The sequence below is a fragment of the Falco rusticolus genome, chromosome Z, assembly GCF_015220075.1.
Source record: "Falco rusticolus isolate bFalRus1 chromosome Z, bFalRus1.pri, whole genome shotgun sequence".
Lineage (NCBI taxonomy): Eukaryota > Metazoa > Chordata > Aves > Falconiformes > Falconidae > Falco > Falco rusticolus.
Genome location: NC_051210.1, coordinates 7,990,099 through 8,000,101, shown reverse-complemented (window position 1 = coordinate 8,000,101; position 10,003 = coordinate 7,990,099). Strand labels below are relative to the sequence as shown.

General features: G+C 47.3%; 1 protein-coding gene across 1 annotated transcript; it reads right to left on the bottom strand.

Annotated features, from left to right (window-relative positions):
* Window positions 1–658: 658 nt before the first annotated feature.
* Window positions 659–8,901, bottom strand: LOC119141061 (maternal embryonic leucine zipper kinase-like). The gene is made up of 6 exons (XM_037372793.1): window positions 8,327–8,901; window positions 7,932–8,037; window positions 7,371–7,486; window positions 5,128–5,196; window positions 3,941–4,033; window positions 659–841 (listed from the first exon to the last, which is right to left on the bottom strand). Exons 3-6 carry the CDS (start codon window positions 7,449–7,451, stop codon window positions 839–841), a joined length of 246 nt encoding a protein of 81 aa, XP_037228690.1. The 5' UTR covers window positions 7,452–7,486; window positions 7,932–8,037; window positions 8,327–8,901; the 3' UTR covers window positions 659–838.
* Between the last annotated feature and the right edge of the window lie 1,102 nt (window positions 8,902–10,003).

Genomic DNA, 10,003 nt, shown 5'->3' with positions numbered 1-10,003 from the left:
AGTGCTCACTGCAGCCTTTCTCCCATGCTCCCTCCCTCCCTGGGCTTAGGATACAGCCCACTCTTCAGGCTTGAGTACGCAGCTGAGAAAAAGTAGAGGGAACACCTACTCTGCTCCAGCCCCATATATCTGCCCAGGGGACCTCAGAGGGCTGCAGCCACAACACAGTAATTTAGATACTAGTTACTTTTATTAGAACTTTCCAAGATACAGGTGGCCTTGGCTGCTCCCTCCCTAACATACACACAAAACGCACAGAGTGCTTGTGCCTACAGTTTGTTTTAAAACACCACCCAGACTGTGCTTGACTGATTTTAATACCTCTGCAAGGAGATAACCTACAGAGTTACTTCTGCTAAAAATGAAGCAATAATTCCATATGTCACTATCACTTATTATTCAGGATTACTCAAGGGGTTTTCTAACTCCGGACAAGATTTCCTTTTATCAGATTTGGCCACTGAAAGCTCTGATAAGCATAAAGCGTGTGTATTTACAAGCCATTTTGATAGGCAACTTAAACTCCAACTACATTTAGTGGTTGGATAACACAAACAGAGCAGCCTACCTCATTTGGCCAAATGTTAGGCTGGAATCACAGCCTGAATCTGAACTGTCTTTTCCTTTCAGAAAATTTTACTTTCTTACCACATTTGTGACTGGCCCTTAGAGCTGTCCCAGAACAAGCCAGGATGCCAGAGAAGGATCACCAGTGAGATGAATCTCAGTCTCCCAGCTGCAGCCTGTGATGCTCAGGGCGCTTGGTGGTTTAGGTCAGCATCACGCTCTGGTTTCCGTACACCAGCAGCTGCTGGGGTTTGAGGGTTACTGAGGGTGTTTACTACAAAACAAAGGGAAACCATTTCCATGTAAAGTTGATAAATAATTAAGACCACTGAGGTCAGCTTAGATCCTGTAAATTACTTGATAGCATTTGGCAGATTTTTTTGCTAGAAAGGGCAGATGAAATTTCCTAATAAAGACTCCTTTTTTTCCTACCCCTGTGAGTGTCTTTCATCATGCATCTGTCCCCCTGGTGACAAGCCAGCATGAGCAGTGTTTCTTTTCTGCCAAGCCCTGCCACAGGCCTTTAGAACTATCATTAAGAATTCATCCCACCAGTATTTTGCCTGATACTTTATCTCATATTACATGTAATTTTTATCCTTAGAACACTGTGGTCCGCTTAGCCAGATGGAGTATGTGGCACGTGCTAAAGATAATGTAAAAGCAGGGTTGAATCAATGGGTTTATTCCCTTGCGAGCAACCAGTATTTTCAAGCAAAAAGTGTTTTCTGATTGTACCTCCTGAAAAAGGTTAATTCTGGCATGTTTTGGAGAGATGAATATTGCTCAGAGAAATTGGTAAGAAGATGAAAGTCACTGAGGTCTCTGCACACTCAACCCTCATAAAAGCCTGCTCCAAAAGGCACCTACAGGCCATTTTGGTTTGGGGTTTGAGTTGACAGCTGGTATTTTCACCTGCAACCCCTGAAGGGATGTGCCAGCCTCTCATTTTTCCTCTAAATCCATGGCTTCTTCCTGATTCTTGCCTTACACAGTTATAATAAAAGGCACAAGCACTTTTCAGGACTCCTGGGACGGAGTGGGGTGCAGAGCAGTTGAAGAATGAGCAACCCACCCAGAGACACAGCCCATGTACTTTACACACAGGTACCACCAACCCGATGGCAGGACTCCTTATTGCCACAGATTTCCCAAAGCCACCTCTCTGTTGATCTATGGGTGCACAGTAGGATTCGTTCTGCTGCAGCGAGCTCTGCAAAATCCATTCCCGGGGTCTGCCCAGGAAGAAATTCTTTTGGACAACTAGCTGGTGCATGAAAAAAGTCTACAGGGACCCCAAAGCCCCTTCTGCCAGATACCTCCCCAAGGCAGATGGGGGAAGCCATGCCAGGTATCTGCATACCACAGGGGAATCACGAGCATATCCTCATGGAGACAGGCTCTAGTTCTGGTGCTGAAGCCTCAGCAGCGTACCTGCAGCACAGGTCCTTCAGTTCTTGCTGCTCAAGGACTGCATAGATACTTGCAGCTGGGGACTCCTCCTTACCCAATACAGACTGGCTGTATGGCAGGCATCACCCATTTTGTTCTTCAACCATACTTTTTTTCTTAACCTGTGTTAAAAAAGCTGGCCAAAAATGCTTTCTGCCTGGTACCACACAGCACTAACAGAGATACAAGTCTCTCTGAGTAGCAAGATGCGGATAAACAATATTAACAAGAGCATCCCCTTGCTTGCTGTTTTGTGCCCACTCCACAGCAGGAAAGCCACACAGGCTGGGCTTTCCCAGTGTCACCAACAGTCCTTGCGAAGAAAAACAGTTGGACAAAGATGTCCTGCACCCAGAAACTCATCATACAAATAAATCTGAGAGTGGGCAGGAGGGGCCTTGCTGCTGGTGAGCCTGAGCCAGAACACAATCTACCTTCACCCATCAGCTCTACAAAGCAAAATAAAACATCCTGATTTCACCTTAGAACAATGACAATAGATAAAACCATATAAAGATAATGAAGCAAAAAATAACTAGATGTGAAATATATAATGAAAGCCAGAAAAATATGCCAGGAAATTTGCATTTTTCCACCCTTTGCTGAGAAACGGTTCTGTGATGTGCTTGCCCTGACTGTCTGCAATCACTAAAAACTAGAGCAGCCAGAGCACCTATAGAGATCAGTGACACCTGAGAAACCAGTAACAAAACTCTGGGCTTTCAGTGGGACCACCACTCACCTAAGCACAGCAAGGTTTCTCAGTGATGTCTGTTTAGCAGCAGTATCTGCCTAGGCTAGAGCTACGGGCAGTGACTCCTTAAAAAGAGTTACCCACTAGAGTGAGACAAGTATTTACCCTGAGCCAAGTAACTACAAAAATCCAGCACAGGAGTGTCGGGGCATGTGCCTTGCTGTGGAGAAGCCCTTTGAGCCCACTTTCAGAGACAAAATATAGGGAACGGAGGTGTAAAAACTGGGAATAATTAGCTGGGAGAGAAGACTGAGAGAGGCTCTTATCAATGTCTACAAATACCTTAAGGGCAAATGTCAAGAGGATGGAGCCCGGCTCTTTTCAGTGGTGCCTAGTGACAGAACAAGGGGCAACAGCCACAAACTGCAACACAGGAAGTGATCTGTGCAATCTGCAAGGGAGACGTATGGAGGTCAATCTGATCAATCTCCTAGAGATGATTCTAAAAAAGCAGAAAAGAAGATGGGGTAAAAAAAGGTCAAAGGAGACAACCTGGCATTTTTATGTACTTGTCGTTTGGCAGCTGGGTCTGAAAACAAGGGCAGGAGCATCATGTGAATCAAAAACTTTTGGTTTACTCAAGGACAGTCCATATTCCTTTGGCACACTAAACTCCAGTGTGCGTGACCCTCACCACCCGCACCCTGAACAGGGATGCCCCGAAGGGCCATTTGTGTCACTCAGTTGAGACCATTGCAGCCACATGGAGGGGAGAGCTGAAGCCCTGGACCCAGCAATGCAAGTTTTCATACATGAATTTCAAGCTGAAGACAGGACTGGTAAAGCATACAAGATACTGAGACCACACAAAGACTTGCAACAAGAGCTGGATGATTAACAGAACAAATCACTGCTTGAAAGAATGTGCAGTAGAAGGAAGGAGTTGAAGTTACTGTTTTGTAGGGCAGTAAAACATGGAGCAACACATCGAGACAGCAAAGGATTAGCCAGAGACAAACTACCCAGCTGCATGGTTTGTGGCCAAGAGCATGACGTGTTGTTCCAGGCTGTGACTGTTGAGGCTAGTCACACAGCTTCTGAGAACTACCTGAAGCAATGTTACCCAGCAGTATTCAAGAGTGAAATCAAGTCAGCCCATCTGAACCTCACCCCCTTTAAATACATGGGGTGGGGGGAAAACCCCTAAGCCACAACTGTGCTACTTACCTCTGAGCTAACAAATGCTTTGCCTCGAATCAGCTCTGGTGCTGCATAAACTGGGCTTCCACAGCACGTGTTCAGGAGATATTCAAGGCCACCCTAGAATAACACAGAAAATTGATCACACAGAAGCATTAGCTTTAACACAGCTTAAGGCTCCTTTGGCATATTAAAGGCCTCAGAGGATTCATCTTGCTCTGCCGTGCTTATACATTCACCTTATATTTTGCTTTGGTGTAATACAGGGCTTCGCTAGGCAAAAATTGTGTGAGGTCATGAGTATCCTCTAAATGTTCAGATCCCAAGTTGCTCATTCATCCATTATCCTAGCAGTCTTTCCCACAGCACCTCCTCCAATAAGAATACTTGCCTTTGCGACCACAGAGAGATGGAAAGAAGTGATCCAAGAACTGCTGGCAGGCGGCTAGCTGGTTATTTATGCAAATATTTAATGCAATAACTTTGTGAAGAACCACTAGAAATGCTTCCTTATTAAAACCACGTTAGTACTTTTCCCAGGCTTTGTTCTGAGATCAGAGTAAGATGACATTATACCATCAAGATGACTAATAGTCTTGATTGCCTGCAAGATGTTCTTTCTAACACGAGTCAAATAAAGTGATCTGAGGACAAGTAGCTGTCTTTGGATCAGTAAGACCTCTTTCCCATTAGCTTGTTTATTAACAGCACCCACCTAGCATGTTAAGCTGAAAAATAGAAAGGGCTCCCAGGAACTAATTTTAAAAACAGGAAAGAACTCAGTACAAGCATACAGAACCAGAGGATTTATAAATGGAACAGGAATAAACTATTTGATTCTATCCACAATATACACATACATACAAGTCTTTTTTGAAGAAATGTGCACCAGCATAAGCTTTGTATTACAAGCCTTTATATGTGGCAGCAGGTGATACACATATAGGATTATCTCTGCCTTAGATTTTGGTAAAAGATGAAGTGTAAGAGAAGTAAACGATCCAACAGTCTGGTCATTACATGCAGTTAACTGCTCTCTCATGCATTTAAGGCCTTACAAAGTAATTAGCAACCAGATGACAGCTTGGATGCAAACACCCTGAATTTAGGGTCTGTGGGCAAGTCTCTGCATTGCACTCAAGTCAAACATGCACTTCGTATGTGTGTGCAGCAGCTGACTTAGCTCTGCTCTGGAAAGCAACCAATACTCTTACCTTTGGTTTTACATGAAGTCCAAAGTCTACCAGCTTCAAATTATGTTCCTCACCAACCAGCAGATTTTCCTGGTAAAACAGAAAGTGGTAATGAATGCTTCTATAACCTAAGTGTCCAAGAAACTATGCTTTCTTTCCCCTTACTTCTTCTTGTCATTAGCAGCTGGAATCTACCTAAAGCTCTCCTCGGGAGTTTGCTTGGTTGCGAATGAGTACACCCCATATTCCAGATGGGGAATACTAGTTCCTGTCTGCTGAGAGGGGCCTGGGAGGGGCAGAGGGTTGATAGACAGCAAGCTGAAAAAGAGGCAGCAGTTTGCTCTGGCAGAAGAGGTGGCCAGCAGTATCAAGGCCTGTATGAGAAAGAGCACAGCTGGGAGACTAGGGAAAGTTATTCTAGTTCTGTGCTCAGCACAGCTAGTTTCTGTCCCCTAGTACAGGAAAGAAACTGAAGTAAGCTCAGTGGATGGCTACCCATCTGCTCAGGATGCTGGAGCACTTGCTCAATGAGAAGAGGCTGAGGGAAAGATGTTCAGCCGTTAGATGAGAAAGCTTCAGTGGAGACCTCGTGGCAGCCTTTTAATATCTACAAGGAGGGGAGGAAGACTGAATTAATCTCTTCACAGCAGCGCACAGTGGGATAATCACAGACAACAGACATTCAAGCAACACTCAGCTGGGAAATCAGGAAAAGTCCTTCTCCTTATAAGGACAGTGAAGAGCAGAACAGGTTGCACTGCCTCATCCTTGGGATAGTTCAAAGATGTGACTGGATAAAGCCCCAGGAAGCTTTAGCAGGAGGTTCAAGCAGAAGCCTCTAGAAGTCACTTCCCACCCAAGTTCTTACATGATCCTAGGAATCTGCCAGCTCTCCAGCTACAAGCCAACTCCTTCCACAAGGTACATACAACGCTTCATGCAGGGAGTCCTTTGGAGACAAAGGTTTCATGAGCTGCCTAGGAAAACGCTTGTGCACTAAGAATTTGCTTTTCTCAGAGATGTCAGCATCTCTAAAAATGCTAATTCCTAACCCCTTCAAGCAGAAGTGCACTCAAGTCTTTCACTCCCTAAACCTACACTTAAATTCTGCAATGACAGCAAAGCCCCAGCCTGGGTCCTGTAGCATGTATCTCCCCCCTACACCCTCTGTCTAGCCATCGCTTGTTTAAGCCTTCAGTGTCACTTCTTCCTTTGGGGATGAAAACAGAATGGTTTGCACAACAAGGTGGCACCATAAAGACTCTCTCCAGGTACAAGCTGGAATAAAGGGGATAGCAAAAACACCTAAGCAACATTTAAAGTCAGATCCATGTCTCTGCTCCACTCCCAGCTGGAGCATGTTGTTCTGTTTCTCTTTCAGAGGAAGCTCCTTCCTCCATTATAGCCACATCCAGCTCAGCTGAGGAATACAATAGAACATAGAAATAACGCTCTTCCAGAAGACCTTTGTTAGATAAAGAGCTCTAAGCACAAGTGAATGGAGAAGGTATGACTTACTCTGGCTTCTAAAGAAATAAGAGTAGCTGTTCATTATTATTTATGCAACTCTGACTCCTAGTCACACTTACCGGTTTGGGATCTCTGTGGGCATATCCCTGACTGTGAACATAAGCAACTGCTGGCTGAAACAATCTGCCAAAAAAACACACAAGCTTCCTCTTCTGAAAGATGGTCCTCAGAGACTATGTAATCAAACAGCTCTCTGCCAGGACAGTACTGCATGAAGACAGGGGAAAAAAAGACTGTATTTAGAATACAGCAATGAAATCTAAACGACAGCAGCTCTGGACAGCAACTAGAGGATACTATTCCACTCCCTCTGCTTTATTGCAGTAGTGCCCAAGCATGCCCTGGGTCAGCACTGCAGCACACCAAACAAGCTGAGAAGTCAGACTCTTGCCTGACACGTTGCAACAGATGCATCATGCTAACATCACAGGCAATACAAATTGCCAAGGAGGTGACAAACACACAGGAGTTCTGGGGTCCTGCTTGTGCTATTTTAAAACAACTGAAGCCCAAGGTAGGAGTTAGAGTTATCCCACTCACTGTAAAACAGTGAGGAGTGGGTTTTAGAAGAAGAGAAAGCATAGAACATATTACCAGCTTCATTTCTAAACTAAAGTATCTTGAACATACTCATCATTGAGATAAATTTTAAGAATGGTTTCATTTAATTGTTATCATCTACCACTACAGCTAAACCCAGGAACCTTCACCATGGTAGAAACACCATTTCTTACCTCTGAGATCACAAATATTCCCTTGGATGTCTCTATCACATGATACAACCGGCAAACAGGCTGGTGACTTAAGCTTTTCATGGCATCAACTTCTAGTTTAACATGAGGCAAGTCATCGTAAAAGACCACAACAGCAAGCTATGAAACGGCCAACTCTAGACAGCCTGTACTTCACAGTAAACAGACTATAGCGCAACACACAGCTTCACAGCATGCAGCTGAGAGCATACAGCTCAACTGCTCAAATTCAATCCAGCAACAGCTCCGCCATTACTCCCCTACAATTCTGGCACATCAATCAGTGAAACCAGAGGGGCAGACATAAAATAGCTAGTATTCTCATCAGCGTTATCTTTGAATTCCTGTCATAATCTTTAGCTTTCTCAATTTCACAGCCAGCAAGCGTCACCCTCTCTATAAAAGGGCACAAGATTTGTGGTATTCTGTTGAAATTCTTTCAAGTCTACAGCATTCATCAATAGCCAAGAGGACAAGCAAGCAGCACTTTGACCTGCCACATCTGTGCATTGCTGCCACAGGAACAACAAAAGATTCTACCAACCTTTAAGTATCTCCCAGCTTACTCCTAGAGCAAGCTTGTCCATGACCTTTATCGCAACTTGTTCATCACAGAAGCATTGTACAAGTTTTACCTTTGCAAACCCACCTAGAATTTAAAAAAAAAAAAAAAAAGATGCTTACAGCTCAGAGTGATGACATGCTTTCACGCCTTTAATAGCACGGTTATGCTGGACTACATAGCACGTACACTGTGCAGAGTCTTCACTAGAGGAAGAAGCGATGGCCGCCCAACTTCCCACTGCATTTTCAGAATTCTGTCCCCCAAAACACATGCAACATGACCTACAGATTTTGCAGTAACGGTTATTCTAGAGAGGCTCTGAGAAACGCTGAAGCAGTTAGATTGCACACACGCATTCGTAGATTATGCCTACCTGTTCCAATTGTTTCACGTAATTCATAGTACGGGAGAATTTCCTCATAGGAGAAAGCGTAGCCAGTGCCCACACTCCTCCACTCCGAGCAGACCCACAGAAACTGAAAGCACCGTTGCTGCAGCTCCGGTGCTGCACACCCAGCAATAAAATCACCGGGCAAGTAAGCCCGGACGCCGCAGGCTGACGGCACAAGGCGCTGGCCTCTTTCAGGGGCTCCTCGCTAACGCCTGGGAGCGAGAGCGGGCAGCTGCTCTGCAAAAGCAGCGGTAACGGCCCCGCCACAGCCTCCTCCGCAGGGCAGCGACCGGGACCCCAGAGGACGCTGCAGCGGCCGCCTCCTCCTGCAGCCTGCGCCTGGGAGGCAGCGCCGGGAAGAGGCGGCTCAGAGCGCTGCGCTCACGACGACAGCGCCCAGCTCTGCTGCGGGCCGGGGGCCTCTCGGGCTCCCCAGGGCCCTGCCGCCAGAGCACCGGCGAGAGGCCACCCGGGCGGGACGGCAACCGGAGGCGAGGGGAGCAGCCACCAGAGGGCAGTGCTGGCCGAGCCGGCCGCTGCCGTTCAGCTCTCGCTGCCACTGCGACCGCTTCCGGGCGGGGCGGCCCAGCGGCCAATCACCGCGCAGCGCTTCACCGGAGCAGGCGGAAGCGCGCAGTGCATGACGGGAGGGAGGTGGGGGCGGAGCTGGGCGGGTGGGCGCCGCCATGGCGGGAGGGTCTCCGCTGCCGTCTCGTTGCCACGGCCCGTCCCGACAGAGACGGGAACCAGCGCGCGCTCCCGTCGGGAAGGCTGCCGCCTCCTCCAGCCGGCGGGCAGCGGCGCGGGACGGGCGCCGCCGGGTCTGCCGCCGCGCACAAGGTGGCCGCCCGGCTCGCCGCGCTGGGGAGACTACGCTTCCCAGCATGCTCCGCGGCCCCTCCGCGCCGTGCGGCCCCTCCGCCCGGCCCGAGACTGCCCTGCCCCGGGCACCGGGGCCGCTCCGCTTTGGAGCAGGCTGGGGGGGGGGGAGGCCCTCAGAGATGCAGGGTTTGCTGTGTTACGGCGGGGATAACGCGCCACAAGCAAATAAAGGGGGACACACACCCCCCAGCTTTGGTGTAGCATCTTGGTTTTATAAACTGCTTCTCCTCTGGAACCCTCTCTGACAGATTAAAGCTGTTCGGAATGAAGAGAAAGACCCACATTCCCAAGAGTAAAGTTAAGGTCTCTCCAGAATAATAAAAAAAAGGAGTGTTTCAGAGAGAGACAATACGGCAGTTCCCTTTGGGCAAAGCAAATGTGTTCTGCTTTGTGGAGATGTCTCTTCCAGGTGGGGTGCTGCCAGTTAACGGCTCCTTGTGTCCTTTTGTCCCGATTACTACCGTCTCCTGTTACAAAACCCATGGATTAATTTCAGTGCCACGTTCTCAGCCATTCCCTGAGGGACTCACACACTAAAGACAAGGAATGAAAGGGTTGGAGTGCACCTCATCACTGATATGGACGAAAACAAGGCAGGATACCATAGTGCTGAGGCTTAACCCCGGGCGAGCTGCAAAGCTACACACAGCTGCTTGTTTGGGTTGGGGAAAGAAAAAAGGGAGAGTAAAAGTGAGCAGCTTGGTGAATCAAGATGAAAATTGTTTCATCACAGGCAAAGGGGAATTGGAAGAAGACAAAAACAAATCTATTTTTTTT

Excerpts from the sequence above, each read along its gene's own strand:
- LOC119141061 (XM_037372793.1), bottom strand. The coding sequence starts at position 7,451 with ATGAAAAGCTTAAGTCACCAGCCTGTTTGCCGGTTGTATCATGTGATA. Across the intron at positions 5,197-7,370 it reads GAATATTTGTGATCTCAGAG|GAAAATCTGCTGGTTGGTGA; the intron begins GTAAGAAATGGT and ends CTGTTTTACCAG. Across the intron at positions 4,034-5,127 it reads GACTTCATGTAAAACCAAAG|GGTGGCCTTGAATATCTCCT; the intron begins GTAAGAGTATTG and ends GTGTTATTCTAG.